Consider the following 24,470-nt stretch of genomic DNA (forward strand, 5'->3'; position numbering starts at 1 on the left):
ACGTCCTTGGCAGTCCAGTGTTTAAGACTCCACACCCCCAATGCAGAGGGCACAGGTTCAATTCCTGGTAGGGAAACTAAGATCCTGCATGCTGCATGGTACAGCCTAAAACACAAAACAAAATCAAAAAAACAGCATATAGAAACAACCTAAGTGTCCATCAACAGATGAATAGATAAAGAAGATGCAATATATATATACAATGGGATATTACTAGCCATAAAAATGAATAAAATTCTGCCATTTGCAATAACATGAATGAACTGGAGGGTATGATGCTCAGTGAAATGTCAGACAAAGAAAGTCAAATACTGTGTGTTATGACTTACACATGGGATCCAAAATATTAAAAACTAATGAATTAAAAAAAAAGAAAAAGAACATACACTGCATCTTCAAATAACAGATAGAGACTGGGAGGTGGAAGAATATAAGTAGGATTGATTCCAAAGTAAAGCTTCAGCAGAAAAACATCATGAGATTAAGTCTTCCCATAATGTGCAGAATGGAGAGAAGTGGGACCAGTCAGAGGCAGAAAACTCGATGGGGGCCATCATGGTAAGAAATGAAAGTGCTCAGAACTGGGAAGGAGAAGATGAGCATTTCAGAGCACCTCAAATCCAAAGGGCAGGTACCAGCTGCATGAGATGGAGAAAGGGAAAGAGAAAGTGAAATGACAAGAAGTCACTACCTGTCCTAGAGCAATGAGTGTACACTTAAACAGCTATAGTATGCGGAATCAATCAATTATTGTCATGTAAGGGTGCTTCTTATCTTTCAGGGGACCTGGAAAGGGAAAACCTGAAAACTCTGGTTCTAGAGTAATACAAGTAACAGCTACCATTTACTAAGCACTTATTCATCAAGAACTGTGTTAAGCACTTTGCAGACATCATTCAATATAAAACCCCATGAAGTAGTTATTATCCGTTTCCTTATAGAGTTTAGTCTTGGGAAGTTTATGCAACTGGGAAAGTCACATATAACTAGTCTACAGCCAAGCATCTGCTTACATGAACCATAATGATTAATTTGTGATTAGCAAATTCACCACGGAGCATTATTTTCAAAACTGGAAGATCAGAATATACTGCCCAACAGCCAAATGTTTCCACATTTGAGTTACAGGCAAAAAAAATCAAGATATAGTAAGATTAGAAACAGTCTGATATCTCTAGACTGTATTTGAAAGCAAGGATTATATCATACACATTTTGGGGGAAGCTTTCCAAATCAACATGGGTTTCCTTTGTGAAAAAAAGAAGATGAAAAAGAAAGATAGAGCACAGGAAACTATACTCAGTATTTTATAATAACTTGTAAGAAAAAAAGTATCTGAAAATGAATATATGCTGCTAAGTCGCTTCAGTCGTGTCCGACTCTGTGTGACCCCATAGACGGCAGCCCACCAAGCTTCCCCATCCCTGGGATTCTCCAGGCAAGAACACTGGAGTGGGTTGCCATTTCCTTCTCCAATGCATGAAAGTGAAAAGTGAAAGTGAAGTCGCTCAGTCCTGTCTGACTCTTAGCGATCCCATGGACTGTAGCCTACCAGGCTCCTCTGTCCATGGATTTTCCAGGCAAGAGTACTGGAGTGGGGTGCCATCGCCTTCTCCGAAAATGAATATATACATACACACATATATTTATGTATAAATGAATTACTGTGCTATACACCTGAAATCAACATGAGACTGTAAATCAACTATACTTCAATTTAAAAATGCTAAAAAAGAAAAGAAAAACCAAAATAAACAAAAACTAATACATAAAACATGGAAGTCCTGCCACTCTTTGTTCTCAATTGCTATTTGGAGGTGATTCTATTCAGCCTTTTTTTTTTAATTATTTTTTATTGGAATATAAATGATCTTGTTTGCAAAGCAGAAACAGACAGATGTAGAAAACAAATGCATGAATACCAAGGAGGAAAAGGAGGGTGGAAATAATTGGGAGATTGGGATTGACATATATACACTATTGATAGTATGCATAAAATAGATAACTAATGAAAACCTACTGTACAGCACAGGGAACTCTACTCAGCGCTCTGTGGTGACCTAAATGGAAAGGAAATCCAAAAAGAGGGGATATATGTATATGTATAGTTAATTCACTTTGCTGTACAGTAGAAACTAACATATCATAAACTTTCTATTCTCATTACTCAAACATTTCACTATGCTCCTTAAAAATAAGCTTAACTAGAGAATGAAAGAAGACTTGAGTCAATGAATGAAAAAAGTATGCTGTCCTGTATAGGTAAATCATATAAAAACATACCAAATACGTATGCATTCTTTACACAGGGGTGTCATCTTCCTGGCAGTCTTCTAGAGGAACTCACTCCAATACTTATCAACTAACAGAGCCATTAGTTCATTTCCAAACCTCATACCAAGATTCTGAACCCAGTAGTTTGAATCAATGTTAGTCTAGCCAGGGCCAATGGCAGGGTGACAGAAATGGTTATTAAATTACATATTTAGGTGCTTTTCTAATATATACATATATATTAGATATATACACACATATATACACACATATATCCTGGTTTCATGTTTTCCTCAAACAATGATTGATATTTCTCATCACTTAGGAAGCATGGCTTCCAGAAAGGGCCATCTCAAAACTGAAAGCAAACGAACAAAACAGGATCTGAGGGAGATTCAGAAGTCTCTTTGGCTTTTTTACATGCAGTTATGATCTAGATCAGAGGGCAAATGACAATCTGTGAGTCAAGTCCCACCCACTGCCAGATTTTGCCACTTTGGGATCTAAGAATGGCTTTTACATTTTTTAATGGTTACATTTTAAAGATGATACACATAATATCTTCAAAATTGACTCTTGATCTGCAACACCTATAATATTTACTATCTAGCCCTTTAAGAGAAAGTTTGCTGACCCTCAGTCTTGACAATCTTTCTTTTTCTTTAACAGTGGAATTTAAAATTCTTGTGAAATGGTTATACTGTTGGTAAGAGTATAAGTGGATAGGGAGTTTACAATGAAGTATTTCTGGCTCTTACCATTTAGGATTTTCTGTCTGGAATCTGTTACTTTGGATTTTACTTGTCATTAAATGTTTGGTACCCTTTCTGAAGAAGGATGGATGGCCATTTCCTCCTAAACCAAAAGAGTATGATATGAAATTTTATAAACATCAATTTAGATAGCTTTTCACAGTGCAAAAAGGAAGCTAGAGGAGTTTGGTATTTACTGAGATGAAAAAAAAAATGTTTTTCATATATTCAGTTTTCATAAAAAGGTACAACTGAAAGCATCTTGGACCCATGACTACATACATCCTCCCTGGAGTAGGTGGTGAGGTCAGAGGAGAACTCAGAATCTCCCAGGGAGCATTTCAAAGTTAAACCCTGCCAAAGTCTCCCATCCTGGCCCAGGCAGTGAGGATCTCTGAGGCTCTAAGCAAATACTCTTCCAGGGATCCCTCAGGGGTCCCAACAGTGAACTGTTCTAAGGCCCTCCATGCAGAAAACTCAGCAAGGTTCTCTCTTCCAGATACTAAATTGTATCCAAGACAAAATGGACCCTAACAGGAGGGATGCTGAAACCAAAAAAAGAAGTCAAACTTAATACCTGAACTGCAAACACTAGTAAAACTAGTAGCATTTCTCTTGCAGGGGCACATAATCCTTGAAAAAGATTCATATGATTTGCTCCATTTTACCAGAAAAAAAAAATATTTCATCTGATTTAAATTATTAGCACTTAAACAGATGAAGAATACTGTTTGATGCCACTTAAAAATAAATTCATGAGTTAGAAGATATTGATGTTTAACTAAAATTAATACATTTGTAAAAAGAATGCAACAACATTCTTAGTGTGATTTGGCAGAGTTAAGGTTTCACATCAAGGGAATTTGTAAATCGTTAGATATTTCTGACCACCTCTGTGGAAAACATGGCCAGTATAAATAAAGCACTTGATAATTTTCATTTCTAAGTTTCCTACACTTTTCTCTATGAAGTACAATTTTTCATTTCTGTATTGGACTTCATCAAAATCTATAATGAGGAAGACACATGTTCTAAATCCAATTATGCATAAGACTGTTTAACCACAAGAGCTATCCTGTGCTCTGAAAATTCTGAATATATTCATTGTCATCACACATCCACTAGGAAATTTGGGAATTTCTATCTTATGGATGAGAAATTACCACATGGTTGGTATACGTGATACCTTCATAAATTCACAAAGAAAATGACTTTAAAATAGTCTTATACATAGGTTACATTGTGAAAAATCTTTCTCTTGATCCCTGCCTCTCTGTAACTATCTGCCAAGCAAAGTAAAAATTATGAAGGTATTAATAAGGTAGAGAGTTCAAGTCCCAAACTAAGCTTTAGTGCCTAGATTCTTATTTGATTGACCCCCCATAATCACAAAGCCCCTACTTCTCTTTATAGCATGCAGATGTACTCCGTGGTAACATAAACGGCTCAGGGAACACGAAATAATGTTCAAGGATACTGACCCAAGGGAAGGAAAAGTTGCAGTCTACTGCTATATATTTAATTCTGGTAATTTCCATAGAAACAGATCTGTGTAAGAAATCACTGTCGTGGAACTTCATAATACAGCCTGTTAGAATTCACCGTCACTAATATATTTAGGAAAAAAACAGCATGAAAGCCATCACCTACTTGATACAACAAAATGAAATCAGTGAGCACAGGAAAAGACAGTAAATAATAACAGTGTGTTCTCTGTCCACCCGGGTACCACTCAGTCAGCAGCCCAGTCGTAATTTCCATAGAAACAGATCTGTGTAAGAAATCACTGTCGTGGAACTTCATAATACAGCCTGTTAGAATTCACCGTCACTAATATATTTAGGAAAAAACAGCATAAAAGCCATCACCTACTTGATACAACAAAATGAAATCAGTGAGCACAGGAAAAGACAGTAAATAATAAGTGTGTTCTCTGTCCACCCGGGTACCACTCAGTCAGCAGCCCAGTCGTAATTTCCATAGAAACAGATCTGTGTAAGAAATCACTGTCGTGGAACTTCATAATACAGCCTGTTAGAATTCACCGTCACTAATATATTTAGGAAAAAACAGCATAAAAGCCATCACCTACTTGATACAACAAAATGAAATCAGTGAGCACAGGAAAAGACAGTAAATAATAACAGTGTGTTCTCTGTCCACCCGGGTACCACTTTGCTGCTGCTAAGTCGCTTCAGTCGTGTCCGACTCTGTGCGACCGCATAGACAGCAGCCCACCAGGCTCCCCCGTCCCTGGGATTCTCCACTCTCTGTTCCTCTAATTGAACATGACAGCTACAGTGTTGTCCCAAAATGCAAGTCCACATAATGGTGGCTTTTGATGTGGCTGCTTGGTTGTGGTCAACCGTACAAGTGAAAGGCAAATTCTACCACAGTGAGAGAGAGAAAAAGATCTCTGTTGGACTGAAATGCTCAACGTGTTCAGAGAGCTGGTGACCGTCACTGCAGCAGGTTGAAACCCCCAGTGGCTGCGGTATTTCCGTTCACATCTCAAGCACTGGGCTCACAGCTCCAGACGAAAACTAGGATACCTTCCTGCCTCACCACAGTAATAGAAACCAAAAATAAACGGGGCGGGGAATTCACTTTATTTCAGACGAATAAACGAGGTCGATTCACAGTTGCTCGATAGACAGTCTCAAAAGTGAGTTTCAGCAGACGGAAAAGGCTTCCCTATTTATCGTACAAGTCTGCAAACTGTGTGAACGACCAGCGAGCCGTCTTCATTCGTTCCTGCGGAGGCCTCTGCGGTCCCCGGGGCCCCTGCGCGTGGGAGCCTCCCGGGCTCGGAGCCTGGGAGCCGCCAGGGCGCGGGCAGCGCGTTCCCACGCTCGGCCGGGTTGAGAGGCCGCGGTGACCCTGGGGATCCTTCCCCCAGGGCCGCCCCGCCCCACCCAGCCACCCCCGGCCAGGCTCGGGAGCGTGGGAGCGCGGCTGCGCTGAGGATGCGCGCCTCGGGCAGGAAGTGGGGGCGCGGCGGGGCGCGGGGACCCTACACTTACTTGATGTCTTCCCACACCTCAGGGCCGTAGTTGCGGATCACCAGCAGCTCCAGCGCGTGATTCACGAATCCATACTGCGGGACAGGAAGACCCGAGAGTCAGGGACCGGCTGCGGTGGGAAGGGGATTGGGGGCCAGGCCGCCGCAGCTGCCGCCACGGCGCCGGGGAACCTAGTACCCTGCCCCCTTCTTCCGCTCTATTTGGGGTCCGGGTGCTAAGGACGGGTAGTACAGAGGCGCAACCTCCGCCCCATTCAGGGGCAGCTCGTCTCCGTCACTGTCCGCCCCATTCCCAGGCCACCCCCTCCCACGCTCACCTGTCCCCGCGCCAAGGCAGGTTGCGCCCCAGGAGAGCTCGGCGGAGGGGGCGCGAGCCCGACGCTTCTCCGGCCGCAGAGCCCAGACCCACACACGCGGGCCGGCCCTGGCCGGGCGCCCCAGCGCCTCGGCAGCTCGTCCCCTTCCCGAGCTCTGGAAGGCGCGCGCCGTGCGGACACCCGGGAAGCCAGGCATCAACCGCCCCTGCAGCTAACCCCCGACGTTCCCGTCTACCCGCTCTGGATGCAGGCGAAACGCAAGGCCGCCCCGCTGCCAGCGCTGCGCTCCCGGGGCCCCCAGCGCGCTTCCTCGGCGCTCGGCCGGTTCCCTCAGGCAGCCAGGCCCCGCTGGCTGGAGGCGCGGTCCAAGCGGCCGAGACCACTCACCATGGTGTCAGCGCCAGCTCGGCCGAGGGACCCAGGCGGTGGCGGCGACCCCGCACCCAGCCCGCGCCCCCGGCCCGGCGCGCCTTGATGGCCACCTCCCTGCAGCTACCGCGAGCGGAGCCGAGGGGCTGCCACCGCCTCCCGGCTCCTGCCCAATCGGCGGCCGCGGAGGGAATTCGGATGCTCCGGTGCCGCCGCGCTCCCGCGCCTGCCCGCCCCCGCCCCCGCCTCCGTGACGAGGATTGAGGCCGCAGCAGTGACGGTGGAGAGGCCGCAGCCGGGCTCGGGCACCGATTCTGGGGCGGGGAGAACGCAGCTGCTGTGGTCTCACCAAATGTATTGTTACGCAAAAATATACCCTCGGGGAAGCACCTACTAAGGAGGGGTGTGTGCGTGTGTGTGTCGTTTGCAATGTGTGTGTGTGTCGTTTGCAACGTGTGTGTGTGTCGTTTGCAACGTGTGTGTGTGCGTATGTCGTTTGCAACGCACAAGCCTTAAAAGGAATACGCCCTCGTGGTCGGCATCCTCCTCCTGTTTATCATCTTGCTGCAGATGAACATTTCCTTTGTGGCTTGTTCCCTCAACAGTTTATGGCAAGCTGAAAGCTAATAATACTCCCCTTAGCACATTTCACTTTTCGTCAATGAGACGAGCTGAGTGAGCCAACTAAAAATTTCAGTACTATTGTTTGGGTGAGCGCCTGTCTAAATCAGCTCTGCCGCTCACTCAACTGCCTGCCAGGTCCAGGGGCTCCATCCTGATGGAACACCTGACCCCACTCCACAGCGGGGAGCCGCGACTCAGAGAGTGCGAAGTTGGCCAGTCATAATTTGGCCTCTGTTGCTGTTTCTGAGAGGGAACTGCTGAACTGGAAAAGGCGCAGTACCGAAGGAACAGACTTTTAATTATATAGCTCGTCGTCTCCTTTCTTCCGGGTACTTGGGTTAGTTAGTGCCCTGAGCCCCACTGCAGGAAAAAGATGAGCCAGCAGGAACTGTCTGCTGATGAGAACTCTGTGCATGGACACGGTTGACTGGGGTTAGGTCAAGAGTGGGGAAGAAAAGTCAAGCCTTGCTTCCAGTCACCAGTGTCAGTGGAGCCAAGAAGCCAGGATGAGATTCTGTGATGAGAAAAGAGAAAAATGTCACAGCAATAAAAGTTGTACTCGTTTCTGTTACCAGAGGCCTTCGTTGAAACATAATTGATACAGAAATACTAAACAGCAAACAAGATGAAGAATAACCTGTAAAATACTCATTTCTATTACTAATGATGGAATTTTTATAAATCAGAGGCTTTCATACATATAAGCTTTCATACTTATATAATTATTAAAATGTTGAACCGTTTTTTAATATTAACTTAATTTTTAACCATTAAAATAGACCATTACTCCATACAATCATGAAAAAGCTAGATACATAATGACACAGAAAGATGCACTGCTGAATAAACAAGTGACACATGTATGTGATCACCTTCAATTTTTGTATATAACATCTTTGTATAGAGTAAGGTGCAATTTGTATAAGAGCACACATATTGATATAAAGGTAACTTCCTGGGAAAATGCATAGAAAAGCTTTGCAATCAATATCTATCATCTGTTACTAGAACCAGTGGTTGAAGGAAAAAAGATTTTAACTTTTGACCTTCTGTACCTTTTTATTTTTTCTATGCAGATATAATACTTTTTTAAAATTTTTATTGGAGTATAGTTGATTTACAGTGTTGTGTTAGTTTCAGGTGTACAGCAAAGTGAATCTGTTATACATATATCCACTCTTTTTTAAGATTCTTTTCCTAAACAGGCCATTGCAGAATACTGAATAGACTTCCCTGTGCTATACAGTAGATCCTTAACAGTTGTCTATTTTATATGTAGTAGTGTATATATGGAGAAGGCAATGGCAGCCCACTCCAGTACTCTTGCCTGGAAGATCCCATGGATGGAGGAGCCTGGTGGGCTGCAGTTTATGGGGTTGCGAGGAGTCTGACACGACTGAGCGACTTCACTTTCAGTTTTCACTTTCACACATTGGAGAAGGAAATGGCAACCCACTCCAGTACTCTTGCCTGGAAAATCCCACGAACAGGGGAGCCTGGTGGGCTGCCATCTATGGGGTCGCACAGAGTCGGACACGACTGAAACGACTTAGCAGCAGCAGCAGCATATATATGTCAATCCCAATCTTCCAATATATCCCTCCCTGATCCCTTATCCCCTGTTAGCTATAAGTTTATTTTCTATATCTGTAACTCTATTTCTGTCTCATGAAAGTGAAAGAGAAAGTGAAGTCGCTCAGTCGTGTCCGACTCTTTGTGACCCCGTGGACTGTAGCCCACCAGGCTCCTCCGTCCACGGGATTCTCCAAGCAAGAATACTGGAGTGGGTTGCCATTTCCTTCTCCAGGGGATCTTCCCAACGCAGGGTTCAAACCCAGGTCTCCAGTATTGCAGGCAGACGCTTTAACCGCTGAGCTAGGTAAATTCATTTGTTTTCCTTTTTTTAAGATTCCACATATAAGCTATATCATATGATATTTGTCTGTCTGTTTGAGTTACATCACTCACTATGACAATCTCTGGTTCCATTCATGCTGCTGCAAATGGCATTCTTTCATTCTTTTTTAATGACTGAATAATATTACATTGTGGGCTTCCCAGGTGGCCCTAGTGGTAAAGAACCTGCTTGCCAAAGCAGAAGACAAAAGAGATGCAAGTTTTATTCCTGGATTGAGAGAATCCCCTAGGGATAATCCCCTAGAGCATTCCAGTATTCATGCCTGGAGAATCCCTTGGACAGAGGAGCCTGGTAGGCTACGGTCCATAGGGTCACAAAGAGTCAGACATGACTGAAGCAACTTAACACACATACGTGCACACAGTACTCCATTATATATATATAATATTATATATTATATATATTACTAGAGAAATACATTTTATATATATATATATATATATATATATATATATATCTCACATCTTCTTTATCCATTCCTTTGTTGATGGACATTTAGGTTGCTTCCATGTCCTCACTATTATAAACAGTGCTGCAGTGAATATTGGAGTGCATTTGTCTTTTCGAATTATGGAGAAAAAAGGTCTCTTCAATAAGTGATGCTGGGAAAACTGGATAGCCACATGTAAAAAAAATGAAATTAGGACACTCCCTAACACCATACACAAAAATAAAGTCTAAATGGATTAAAAACCTAAATGTAAGGTTCTTAGAGAAAAATATAGGCAGAACAATCTTTGACATAAATTGCAGCAAGATCCTCTTTGACTCACCTCCTAGTGTAATGAAAATAAAAACAAAATAACCAGATGAGACCTAATTAAGCTTAAAAGCTTTTGTACAGCAAAGGAAATCATAAGCAAAATGAAGACAACCCTCAGAATGAGAGAAAATATTTGCAAACAAAGCAACTGACAAGGAATTAATCTCCAAATATATAAACAGCTCATTCAGCTCAATATCCAAAAAACAAACAGCCCCATCAAAAAACGGGCAGAATATCTAAATACGCATAAGAAGATGTATAGATGGCCAAAAAGCACATGAAAATTGCTCAACATCACTAATTACTAGAGAAATGCAAATCAAAACTACAATGAGGTCCACTTCACGTGGTCAGAATGGCCATTCTCAAAGTATGCAGATGTAATATTTTTGTAACTTGTTCAAAAGACTTTGTTATCTCTCAACCTGTCTTTTTCTGAACAGAAGTTGTGTCTCAGTCCAGAGCGTGCTGCAGTGCAGTGGCCTATACCTTAGACTTTGCAAGTAAAAGGGAGAGAATATAGCACTGTTGTGACGGAAAATCAGGGAAGTCCACCTAGACAAATATACGAGAAGTGAGGGATGAGCACCCCTGCCAACTATTTCTTCTCCCTGAATTCACCCTGTAGCCTTCATAGCCCCGTTTGTCAGTAAATTACAATATTTTATATTCTAATTATCTTATATTCAGCTGAGTGTAAAGGAAAGCTTGCCAATGTTTGTTTGGCCCACAAATAATACAGAGCACATGACATTTAGGAAGAGGGAACCTCCCAGCCATGAGGGGCCCCAAAGGGGTTATAGGCTTTTGCGAGCACTTCCCTATTGTCACTGCTGTTGACAAAGGAGCAGAGCAGTCAGGTCACAAGAAAATTGTCCTGTGTTCTCGGAAACAATCTATTACTGCACTCCGGTCTGGATGGCCAAACTGAGGAGAACCAGCTACAGAGGAAAAGGAGGCGCTTGGGGAATGCTTAGCCTGCCTGGAGTCAACATAAACTATTTGAGATCAATCTAATGCATGAAAAATAAATAAGCAAAAAGCTAATATGTGGCTTTCCAAAGTGTCAGCTGAAATGACTCACATTTTCAGCCAATAACAATAAATGTGTTGGGTAAGTTAAACATTAAGCTATTGTAAGCATTGTTCCCAAAGCTTTTCCAGTGATGGGAAGATACGTACCTTGGGTTGGAGATAAAGAAGAAACAAACCTTTGGGGGTTGTTCTCCTGTCTGTGCATTGTTTTTCAGAGCTTTTTGGTGTTTTGCCAGATTTTTTCTACCAGGGAATTAAGGCTTCTGTTTTTGGATCCTGTCGTGGAGCATCATGTGCTTTAATTTCAATGATTCCTTATACATTTTACTTGATACTCATATGCTTCTTTCATCTGCATGGCTCAGAGCTTAGTTGTTTTTTTCTTCATGAAGTTTCTGGTGCTCAGTGCTCGGTAAGCACAGAGTAATCACCTCTCCAATGATTTTCGCTAATACAGTCACTCAGTACTTATAGCAGAGAATGCAGAATTCTTATAAGCAAAGAGAAAAGTAAGTTCTGGATGATGTTTTATTTGATGTGATTCTGGATCAATGGATAACAGAGATTCAATAATTCAGATTCCTAAAGCAGTGGCATTCAGATTTCCTTTTAATTTGCAAATTAACTGCAAGTTTAGTTACTTGAAAAAGCTATTTTGAAGAGCAAAAGAAACACTTTCTGAAGTTACTCATTTGTACCAAATTCCTTTCAATGTTTATTGTGCCATCGAAATTTATAAATAAACAAAAACACACATACATATATATATTTGAATATATATGTATTTATATATATAATAAATATATATAATATATATACATTATATAAATATGTATGTTATATATAAGATATATATAAAATAAAAGTAATACTTGAACTCCATAAATAAATGGAAAGAAATTAAAAGAGAATTTAAAGTGATGCATCCTGCTGATGTTATAATAATTAAAAACTTTAAGATAAATGAACTCATCACCTATATTTGGAATATATATAATTAAATAAAAAACAGTATATTCCTGAGGAAACTTACGAAAACCAGATTCAGCTCTCATGTTATGCTTCTGGAGTCAGATTAAAATAAAAAGTAACTGGTCTTACCTTGGCCACAGTCCACATTTATAGACTTTTTTAATAAAAATAGATTTACCATTAATAAGTCAAAGATTCAGCTACTTTGAGCTTTGAAACATATTTTAAAGGCCATTCAGTAGAAACTTTCTTTTTCTATATCAGGAAACCTCTAAGCACTTTGCTTTGTTGGGGAACAATGAAAATTTTAAGTCTCAGCCTTTTAAGAAGTAATAATTAGTAAAGTCATGAATTATTGTTCTCAGAAGCCCTGGAAGATATAAAATTCTCATGAAGCCAGAGCTAAATATACTTTCCTCTCTCACCCACCCAGAGATGGTTGAAATCTAGTGCTTAAGTTCAATGTGTCTGTTTCTAAACAGCATTTAGAAGCCTCTCAATTCTGTGCTGAAGTTTCTAGTCTGTTTGGTTAGATACTGAATATTAATGATACAAAAGGAAATAGGGGAGAATGAGAGTCGCAGATTCAATTGTTTGAATACCACACTTTTTATCTTTTCTTAATTGAAAAAGCAAAGAACAAAGTCAGCTATGGGAACAGTATAGTGTATTGTACCATTAGTTGTACCAATTCTTCAGTCAGATTCCCATTTCTCACCGTTTAGTAGAGGAGTGACATTGAACAGGCCACTTAATTTTTTGAGCTACAGTATTCTCACTTATCAAATGGGGAAAATACAGATAAATACACTCCAGTGCTACAAAGACAAAAATATCACCTGCCTCGCAGGTTTATTGTGAACAGCAAATGGCTTAACCCAAGTCTGATGCTTCAGGCAGTGAAAGCCTCTAAAGTGACAAAACTTTTAGTGTCCATCTTACAGAAATGCAGTGTGTCCACTGGCAGCAAATGTGCAGTGAAAAGAATTGAAACCTGGCAGTCTGACAATTGGATCAACCTTGGCGGTTTTCTGCTTGGTAAGTAACCTGGGGTTTCCAATACCCCACTTTATAATCATGACAAAAGTGCCTGGCCCACTTGCTTCAGCTAAGGTGCCAGGGGGATCAAAGGAGACCTATTTGAAAGCATCTCACAAACTTTAAAGACCTGTCCAACTTTGCTCTTTACTGTTTGGGGTCAGTGAGTGAATAAGCTTGGGACACCATGTGGGAAGCTCTGAATGACAAGTGACAATCTGATCATCATTTGCTGTGTCTACCTTTCACCTTTCAAATTCTATTATTTTCTCATTTGCTAAAAATAATATCCAAACCTAACTAAAAGATACAATAATATATGAATTTTCTAACAAATATGAGCTTAAAATAATGAAAATGAAGCAAATTATCCATTTATATGGAGCATATGCTTTTTTCCTGAATGAGTGTTTTATTAGAAACAAAAGAAGTTGAAATTATCCTATGCTGATATGATAAAATCTTTCTCATTCTCATTCAGTTCAGTCAGACCCTCAGTCATGTCTGATGGTTGTCAAAAGAGAGGGATATAGGGGAAGGATGGATTGAGAGTTTGGGGTTAGCAGATGCAAGCTGTTATATATAGAATGAATAAGCAAGGTCCTACTGTATAGCACAGTTCAGTTCAGTCAATCAGTCATGTCTGACTCATTGTGACTCCATGGAGTGCAGCACGCCAGGCTTCCCTGTCCATCACCAACTTCCAGAGCTTGCTCAAAGTCAAAGTCAAGTCCATCAAGTTGGTGATGCCATCCAACCATCTCATCCTCTGTTGTCCCCTTCTCTTCTTGCCTTCAATCTTTCCAAGCATCAGGTCTTTTCCAATAAGTCAGTTCTTTGCATCAGATGGCCAAAGTATTGGAGCTGCAGCTTTAGTATCAGTCCTTCCACTGAATATTCAGGACTGATTTCCTTTAGGATTGACTGGTTTCATCTCCTTGCTGTCCAAGGAACTCTCAACAGTCTTCTCCAACACCACAGTTCAAAAGCATCAATTGTTCATTACTCAGCTTTCTTTATAGTCCAGCTCTCACATCCATACATGACTACTGGAAAAACCATAGCTTTGGCTTTTATTTAAACTGTTTGTTTTATATTAGAGTATAGCCAATTAACAATGTTGTGATAGTTTCAGGTGGACAGCAAAGGGACTCAGCCATACATATACATGTATTCTTTCTCCCCTAAAACTTCCTTCCAATCCAGGCTGCCATGTAACATTGAGCAGAGTTCCCTGGGCTATGTAGGTCCTTATTGGTTATCCATTTTAGATATAGCAGTGTGTACATGTCCATCCCAAACCCTCTAATTATCCCTTCCCTCATCCTTCCCCCATAATTTTCATTGACTTCTGAAGCAAAATAATTGCATTGAATGTACTTTGTAGTATGTCCCTCAAACATATGTATTTATTAAAATGACATTTAGAATGCATTTTGAAGGATCCTTCCTCCACATGATAAAAAATATCAAGCCAAAATGCAGAAACAAAAAGCCCTAAACTGGTTTAACCAGATTCAAAGGACCCTTAATGGTGCTTCACTTGAGAAGCATCAATACCCTATTGAAAAGACTGGAGTGTGAAACAATATTTGTTCCACTGAAATGAGTCTAATGCTCTTTAGTTTAAAAAAAAAAATGCTTTACTTTTAAATAGCGTTTGCAGTTGACCAAGTATTTTCACGCACATTACTTCCTGTTCTTGATCTCGTGATCTGTAAGGTTTTGGTTTGCTCATTTTGGATGTGAGAACCTGAGGCCTGAGGAGAGAGGGGCTCACAAGCTGATGAGGGGCAACCCTTGACCCCTTGACCACAGCCGATTCCTTATGATGTAGCTCTTTTCCATCACCTGTAGCATCTGCTGCACTGTGGGGAACAGACCACTGCCTGCCCCACCTTCCCCCACAACTTGATAGTTGTGTGGTGGTGGTGGTGGTGGTTTAGTCGCTAAGTCGTGTCTGACTCTTGTGATCCTATGAACTGTAGCCCACCAGGCTCCTCTATCCATGGGATTCTCCAGGCAAAACACCAGACTGAGTTGGCATTCCCTTCTCCATGATAGCTGTGTACATTGAGGCAATTCACACCATTTTCCTTCATTTTTCTTGCCTGTAAAATGAAGACCTTATAAATAGTAATTCTATATTAATACCTTCTGTAAGATTTTGATCCAGATGTTCAAGCTGGTTTTAAAAAAGGCAGAGGAACCAGAGATCAAACTGCCAACATCCGCTGGATCATCGAAAAAGCAAAAGAGTTCCAGAAAAACATCTATTTCTGCTTTATTGACTATGCCAAAGCCTTTGACTGTGTAGATCATAATAAACTGTGGAAAATTCTGAAAGAGATGGGAATACCAGACCACCTGACATGCCTCTTGAGAAACCTGTATGAAGGTCAGGAAGCAACAGTTAGAACTGGACATGGAGCAAGAGACTGGTTCCAAATAGGAAAAGCAGTACGTCAAGGCTGTATATTGTCACCCTGCTTGTTTCACTTCTATGCAGAGTACATCATGAGAAATGCTGGGCTGGATGAAGCACAAGCTGGAATCAAGATTGCCAGGAGAAATATCAATAACTTCAGATAGGCAGATGACACCACCCTTGTGGCAGAAAGTGAAGAACTAAAGAGCCTCTTGATTAAAGTGAAAGAGGAGAGTGAAAAAGTTGGCTTAAAAATCAACATTCAGAAAACTAACATCATGACATCCAGTCCCATCACTTCATGGCAAATAGTTGGGGAAACAATGGAAACAGTGGCTGACTTTATTTTTGGGGGGCTCCAAAAATCACTGCAGATGATGATTGCAGCCATGAAATTAAAAGACGTTTACTCCTTGGAAGGAAAGTTATGACCAACCTAGACAGCATATTAAAAAGCAGAGACATTACTTTGCCAACAAAGGTCCATCTAGTCAAAGCTGTGGTTTTTCCAGTAGTCATGTATGGATGTGAGAGTTGGACTATAAAGAAAGCTGAGTGCTGAAGAATTGATGCTTTTGAACTGTGGTGTTGGAGAAGACTTTTGAGAGTCCCTTGGACTGCAAGGAGATCCAACCAGTCCATCTTAAGGGAAATCAGTCCTGAATATTAATTGGAAGGACTGATGTTGTAGCTGAAACTCCAATACTCTGGCCACCTGATGTGAAGAATTGACTCATTTGAACGGACTCATTTGAAAAAACCCTGATGCTGGGAATGATTGAAGGTGGGAGAAGGGGACGACAGAGGATGAGATGGTTGGATGGCATCACTGACTCAATGGACATGAGTTTGAGTGAACTCCGGGATTTGGTGATGGACAGGGAGGCCTGGTGTCCACTGGGTTGCAAAGAGTCAGACATGACTGAGTGACTGAACTGAACTGTACTGAACTGAAGATTTTGATAAAGATTGAATGAGTCAACATATATGCATGTATTTTAGATATAGTACAATTTAATTACACATTGGAATTGCTATCTTTATTACATGATTCTGTGACAGGCTGGGACCTGGGACCCGGGCCCCTTCACTGCAGTGCTTGCACCTGAACGAATATCTCCTAGAACAACAAAATACAAAGAAACATTAAGGGAGTCAAAATAACTGCCTGCATGCAGCAGCTGGGGCAAATTATGGACAAAAGATACATTAAGACCAAAACCAAACTTTCACTTCTGAAGAGCAAGGAGCAAATGCAGGGTGCTGTGCATGCCCTCTGCACTCAATACCACAAACGAGGTGGGGAGACCACTAAGCCACCCCGCCAGCCCCACCCATGAACACACTCCTACTCTCACTTCATATAAGGAACCAGCTCACCTGGCACCAGCCCCAGGAGTAAGCAAAAGAACCTCTTACTTGTTCTCACTCCCTCCTGCTGCAACATGGGCCCCCATAAAGCCTTGCCTGAATTTCCTGTCTGACCCTTGATCAATTTCTAGTGATTAAAAAAGCCAGGTGGCGCTAATGGTAAAGAACATGCCTGCCAATGCAGGAGACATAAGAGACATAGGTTCGATCCCTAGGTCAGGAATATCCCCTGGAGGAGGGCATGGCAACCACTTCAGTATTCTTGCCTGGGAAATCCCATAGACAGAGGAGCCTGATAGGCTACCATGCATAGGGTCGAAGAGTTGAACACAACTGAAGCAACTTAGCACACACGCGAGGAAGCCAAGAACTTTGGTCAGTAACAATTTTCTGTCTGAATTATATGAATTTTGAACATTCTTCTTGTAAGAAGATGTGATGAAGGGGACGAGAGAATGGGATTCATAGAGCTTCTGGCCTTTGGTCTTACTGTGGACAGCTTACTAAACCTCTCAAAGTCAGTCAGTCATGGAGAGGAAATGTATAATATATGTAAAGACGTATTTTGGTGCTTGACACATGTAAATACTCACCGAATGTGAACTTCATGATCCATTTAAGGAATGTGTTTCTACATATGTAATGTAAACACTCCATGTCCACATGTGCTGTATTCGAGATAAAGCTTACATCCCACGCTGGCATTGTAGAAAACTGGCATTATAGAAAAAGCCATGGTTTCTGCATCCTTCCCCTTATTGTCAATCCAGCCCCGCAGATAGGAGCCAACATAAGCAGAATGAAGCAGCTCTAGCCTGATGCCAATCTATTATCCTAAGTGAATGAAATTCAAGCCACCCTGGGGTATGTTTTTATGTTCTATCCACCAAAATAATGGGCATTCACTTTATCAAGCTGCTTTGTTTCTTTCTTCTTGGACTTTGTTGCTTTCGTTTTCGTCCCTGCCAAAAAACCAATAAAAAGACCGCAAACAATTGGCCATACTCTCCAAGGCTGTTCAATCTACATTTTTGGCTTGCTACAGAAGTCTGTGGTTTTTCCAATCTAATCTAGGTAAAAATGATTTTAGAGAAACCAAGAATTTTCTCATGTGAAAAAAAAAATGGCACAGTATTGTGGCCTGTGAGGTGGGGAGTCCTGGGTTATGATGCGGTCCTTCCTGCATCTGCAGCATCTGCTGTGCTGCAGGGGGAAGACCACTGCCTCCCCATCACCCCCCACTCCAAGGCATCCATGTCCTCATCCCCAGAGCCTGGGAATATGTCATCTTACCTGACCACAGGGGCTTCGCACACTAAGTCAAGAATACTGACATGGGGAGAGGACCCCAGATTTTCTGAGTGGGTCCAGTGTCTTCTAAGCAGAGGCAGGGGAATCAGAGGCAGGGAAGCTGGGAGAGCAGAAGCAGAGGCCAAAGGTGTTGATGGCAGTCCTGTCACCTGGTATATCTGTCTCTTTCCCCCTGTTGGCTGTGCTCTGTGTGATTCACACACACCCCACTGAGGTACCTGATACATGATATAGGACCCCCACTTCAGTGGACAACCACAGCCTTCTCTGAAGGAAGGGTGTTTCCCCAGAATTATAATGGATCTTGGTCTGTGCATCTCAAAACGCTGCACTGCAAGCCCCAGAAGTTATGCTGACTTAAAAGGAAAAGAAACATAGGAATATTGGATAACTCACAGAATCACGAGGAAGACTGTGAAAATGGTGGAGGAGATGCAATTTATGTGTGAGTGAGTGAGTGAAAGTCGCTCAGTCATGTCCGACTGTTTGTGACTCCATGGACTGAAGCCCGCCAGGCTCTCCTCTGTTCATGAGATTCTCCAGGCAAGAAAACTGGAGTGGATTGCCATTCCCTTCTCCAGGGGAATTTATGTGTAATTCTATTCATTTCCTCCAAGAAAAGTGACCCAAAAGAGTTAGTTGTGTTGCATCAGTTACATAAGTATGTGGATTTGGTGGGGGGAGGGGGTGACTTCTTTCAAGACATAACCTTATTTAATATTGGGGCCTCTTTGTGTTGCTAAGTACATTACAGCATCTACAGTATTTTCCTGCCTGTCTTTCCACAGTTAGAAACACTCCTTCCACCACCATCAAAATCCTTGTCTGTTTCTCAACACTAATTTTTTTTCTTATTTTCCCACCACATTTGAACATCAGGAATATGTAAAGGGAGGTGGTTCATCCCAGGAGTTGAGAATGTGGTCTGAGAATGAGCCAGTGGTGAAGCTCAGAGGCTGGGAAAAAAAGAAAAGGAGAATCAGATGAAACTCTTCATCTTAGAGGCAGAGAAAAAACCCAAAGGAAATGAGTCACATTTCAGAGATGAGCCTGGGAATACAAATCAAAACTGTGATTTATCACGATTGAGCTGAAGATACTGATTGTACAACTGAGCACAAATGCAGGAAAACCCCTGTGGGCCCATGGGCTGCCATTTCTAGACTCTGATTCTACTTTTGCATTTTTGGTCTGTGGCTTAGTGGCCTCTCTATGGCACAGATTCTTAGTGACTGTCATTTTCTCGTCCTGTTGGTGCATGGTCCACCATGGACAGTCTATTTCATTTGCTCTAGACTCCGGGGGCTGGAGCAGGAATATCAACTCTCTAACCTATCTAGCCTAGGAGATGGGCCCAGGAAGCTTGAGGTTCCTCTCACTTCTGTGGGTGTGGCTGTGGTCCAAGAAGTAAGGAGCTGTGGGTTGCAACACTTACCTAGCAATCCACATGGCTGTAGCAGTGTCTGCAGTTAGCAGACTCTGCCATCCAGTGGGTAAACATTAACAGAGTTGCCCAACCCTTTGAAGGGGACTAGAGTAGGCTCCTGGAATTGAAAACTCTGATTAAAACCTCTTGCATTTGTTTACAGTGCAGCTTTCTGGGCCCTGAGCCTATCATTCTAATTGATGAGTCTGTGGTTGTTTGCAGGAATCTGCAACTTTAACAAGCACCCCCTTCCTCCACTGATTCTACAAAAGGTAGTCCACATTCAGACACCCCTGTCCAGTCCCCAGGGTAAGTCACATGCTCAGCACTCCCGGCTCCCCTTCCTTGATGTCCAGGTTGGAAAATGAACAACAGGAACTCCAGGTGGAAAACTTCAAGAGGTTCTCAAGCAGATTGCAGTAGCTACAAGGAAGTTCTGCACAGATGACGTCCAGCCCTGGCAGTAACGAGCTTCTGTTAGCAGTCCCTTGGCAGTGTTCTTAGTACACTTAGTCCCTGCTCTTAGTGCAAAACCCATCTGGGAAGAAGCCGCTTTCAATGTGCAGCTGGCAGGTGGGAAGCCCCCAGCATGCGAGCCCTGGTTGTTCAGAGGATCTGGTGACGAGAGACCGCACCCCTCCGGGGTCCCTTTACAACCTGTACTGCAGCAGATGGACGTGACTGTACACAGCCTGTCCGTGAGAGATGTTTCCTGCCTTTGCAAGGTGATGACAAGCTCTTTGTTTGGTTATGTCCTCCCGGGGGTGCCCTACTCCCAAACTGGGAACCGCCAGGCTTATAATAGATGTGTTTCATCTCTCCCTAGAGAGTTCTGGGCTCTGGTCCAGTAGGTTCCAGAGATGATGGACACAGTCCAGAGAGCACCATCCGTGGTCGTCCTAACTCGGAAGAGGGAAAGGGACATCCGACTCCCTTTGGGGAGGATCTGGTGGGTTTTGCCACATCATGATTCTCCCCCACTGTCTCCTGCTCTCCAGGTTACACTGCCTTGGGCAGCATGGATGATGAGCCTGATCTGGGCAAATCACTCAATTTCCTGGTTCTTTGGCACTTCCAGATACCATGTGGTGAAGGGTGTGGACAGGTACTGCCTGGTACCCTGGAGGCCACAGTGAATGCTTGTGCCAGAGCTCGCTGATTACCCAAGGACCCCACTTCTTCCTAATGTCTCTTGCAGTGAGGCTGGACACGTCCTGGAGTTTCAGCCCCAGAAGAGATGTGCTCACCTCCCAGCCTGGACATATTCCACCTCACAGACTTTCCCATTTTCTTTCCCATCTCACCGATGGGAGGAAGGGACCCTTTCCTCAGGGCACATCATGGAGGAGACAGCTTTGTCTGTCAGCCTCTGAATGACTGGTTATGTGAGAAACAAATTGTTCATGTGGGCACCAAAACTCAGGGTCTGTTTGAGGATTAACCTATGTTAACATGGACTGGCTGGCAGCCTTGCAGATGGCTCACCCTAGTGATGCCACTATTTTCTGTGCCATATACAGCCTTCCCAGGGCAGGAAACTGAAGAAACTATTTTCCCTATACCCTGTCCATCCAAACTGGGTGGACCTGGGCCTTGCCCTCCTGTTAGGAATCCAGATTACAAACAAGATGGCTACTCCTTCTGTAAACAGAAAGCAAAGGTGTGAGTTGGAACTTTGTCTGGTCTTACAGTCATCAGGTAGATTGCTCACAATAATCGAGCTGTTGATACAAATACCTGAGGACTGAACTCAGGGCTGTTAAAGCCTGTACTTCAGCTAGTTTCAGGATGCAAACTGACCACCACCGTGTCATCTCCGAGAGAGATACACACAGTTATCTCCGACCAGTATTATAGCAGAATTGTATCAAAGCAAACCTCACTTTATAGAACCTGTGTTCTTGACAACTATGCACAGTTGTCAAGACCATGAATCAAGTCATATTTAGGTGTAACAAGGGAAGAAATTTAATGCAAAAGTCCTATAGTTCATGGTAGGATTGCATGAAATTTCATTGTCTTGAGAACTGAGTGTAGTCGTCAAGAACACACATTCTGTAAAGTGAAGTTTGCTTTGATACAATTCTGCCATAGTACTGGCCAGAGATAGCTGTGTGTGTCTCTCTTGCAGATGTAAGAGATGTGAGATCCCCTGGAGTAGGAAATGGCAACCTACTTCAGTATTCTTGCCTGGAAAATTCCATGGACAGAGGAGCCTGGTGGGCTATAGTCCATGGGGTCACAAAGAGTTGAACATGACTGAGTGACTGAGCACACATACACACAATATGGGAGTCTCTAGAGGAAGACTTGACACAGCGAACAATCCTTTTATCATAATTTTCATAGAGCAGTTTTGCTATACTAAAGAGGTATTCAAGAGTCACAGTTCTAAAACCCACAGAGCTGCAAGGGATGTGAAGTGATGAGGCAGTTTGGGTAGGTTTGTTACCCAATCTAAGCTCATACTGTTGGCCACATGGCAGGCCAATAAATCAAGAGACAAGTTGTTGGGGTGAGGAATAGTGACCTTATTTGGAAAGCCAGCAAACCCAAGGAGGTGGTGGACTCAGGTCCCAAAGAAACATCTTAACCTAAGTTAGAATTCAGGCTTCTTTTATACTAAAACATTAGGGGGTGTGGTTGGTTGTTGCAAACTTCTTGGTATGGGAATCCCTTGTTCTTGCAGCTGTTCCCTCTAGGTCAGATCACAGTGTTTCTGTAAACCTCCAACAATACAAATGCTATTCTTTGTTCTGCAACATTTAAAATAAAAGGGAGTGTTGGGAAATGCAGTGGACTGGTGAAGATTTATCAGCCCATATGCTGCAGTTGTGACTCAGAGACAGACATTCCTTGATGGGACAGTGATGCCAAATGTACCGAAATTCCCTAGTGATAGCTTTGATCTAGATTATTATGCAAAATAGAAATAAAATAGTCTGATTTTTAAAAGTTAGCATCCTATGCTAACCACATCCACCTTGCAAACCAACAAGTTAGCCTGCTGCCATCTCAAGAACGCTGATGGAAGACATGAGACTCCTGGGATAGTGGTGAGGACCACGGGTTCCTCACATCAATAGCAGTAGCCAGAGTGGCCAGTTTCCCAACTCTCAGTTCTCACAGGGGGATACCAAGACGGCCACAGATTAGTAGCAGGCTGACGTACAGGCAAGAGTCCTGGACTTAAGGAGCTGAATCCTTTCTGCTAGATGGTCGGCATGCCTCCCTTTGCTTCAGAGGGAGGTGCTATCTCTATTTCTAAGGCAGCCAACCATGTTCACATCCCTGAAAAGACAGTGTGGACCAAAGGCAGTCAGAGCCTCTGTTCGTGAGATGGGCACAAATGTGAGGGGACATAGAGAATTGTCTCCCAACAAAATCTACCCCTAGTTCTACACCATCCTGGCATTTGGTTTATTTTACAAATGTAGCACTTGGATTAATCTGATTGAAAACTGTGCCCTAATCTTTTCAATTTGGCTTCAGTTTCAAGTTCATCTCAGTCGTGTCCAACTCTTTGTGCCCCCATGGACTGTAGCCCACCAGTCTCCTCTGTCCATGGGACTTCTCAGGCAAGAATATTGAAGTGGGTTGCCCTTTCCTCCTCCAGGGGATCTTCCCAACCCAGGGATCAAACCACGGTCTCCTGCCTTGGTAGGCAGATTCTTTACCATCTGACTCCAAGTGGCAGTGAAACCGCTCTGCAGGATTAACCCTAACCACGCCTGACCCCCAGGACTCTGGACCCAGCCAGCATTACAAGTCCATCAACCACCAGGCCTGTTTACAGAGCCAGCCCTCTCCAACTGGTCCTGTTAGTGATGGCTTAGCCTCCACCACGACCTCAAGGAGAAAATCCAGGCAATTTTATCATCATTCCTAAGGTCCCTGACCAGTGAGCTGAGTCTGAGTGCAGTGACTTCAGGACCTGGGTGGTGTCTCTGACCTCAGCAGCCAAAGGCATCCACTCTGCACAAAAAAAGGCCAAGGAGCCACTACAGGAGAGAGTGGGAAGACAGGCAGTTGTGCAGGAGTTGCAGGAGCTGGAACCAGGCCCTGTGGTGCTGATGGAATCAGTCAGTTTAAGGGAAACAGTGATTAGATCACAGTCAGGGTTGTCTGGCAGGAAATGACAGGCCTAGGAATCAATACAATTTAAGGCATTTAAAGCAGTTTGGAGTGCCGGACACACGGGGCCTGTTCCTTCATGAGAAAGGCTCCGGGCAGCTCTGAAGGACAAAGACCAAGAATATTCTTCCTCTGCCGATCTGTGGTCAAGGTGGCCCCTCCCTAGGTACCAGGATCATGGCCCCCTTCTACCATCATGAACCTATGACCTGTTTCAATAGCTATGACTTCAGTCTTTTCCCAGTTCTCTCCTAATTTAGCCCATACCATTCATCTGGAAAACTCAGGTACAGGAAAGACAAGGGTATGTCTTTTAACAAAACTTAGAGACATGAGTTCTATTCCCCACTCAGGCCTGGGTGAGCCACTGAGCGGGGAATGGACCAGAAGATGCTCCACCAAAAGCTCTTCATCCCTGTGATCTGGAACCTGTCACTCGGGCACGGGGACCCAGGCAGCTGAACCAAAGCTAAAACTGAACTTTCTAGGTCTTCTTGTTAATATCTGGGCTGCCAACAGATTGTAGTATAGTAGATTTACAATGCCATGTTAGTTTCAGCATTGCTTGTGTACAGCACAGTGATGCAGATATACACACACACACATATTCCTTTTTCAGATTGTTTTCCCTTGTAGTTTACTATGGAATACTGAGTATAGTTCCCTGTGCTATACAGTAGGTCTTTGTTATTTATCTATTTACATACAGTAGT

The 24,470-nt window shown here is 43.0% G+C and overlaps 1 protein-coding gene across 1 annotated transcript in view; it reads right to left on the reverse strand.

The window, feature by feature from the left end:
* Positions 1-7,054, reverse strand: part of GUCY1B1 (guanylate cyclase 1 soluble subunit beta 1) — a 63,330-nt gene extending 56,276 nt beyond the window's left edge. Inside the window, exons 1-2 of the mRNA XM_055550097.1 lie at positions 6,753-7,054; positions 6,050-6,123 (exon numbers count right to left, since the gene is read on the reverse strand). Of these exons, the coding sequence (XP_055406072.1) occupies positions 6,050-6,123; positions 6,753-6,755 (77 nt within the window). The 5' untranslated portion in view covers positions 6,756-7,054. The remainder of the gene's footprint in view (positions 1-6,049; positions 6,124-6,752) is intronic.
* Positions 7,055-24,470: the final 17,416 nt, after the last annotated feature.

The sequence above is a fragment of the Bubalus kerabau genome, chromosome 16, assembly GCF_029407905.1.
Source record: "Bubalus kerabau isolate K-KA32 ecotype Philippines breed swamp buffalo chromosome 16, PCC_UOA_SB_1v2, whole genome shotgun sequence".
Taxonomy (NCBI): Eukaryota; Metazoa; Chordata; class Mammalia; order Artiodactyla; family Bovidae; genus Bubalus; species Bubalus kerabau.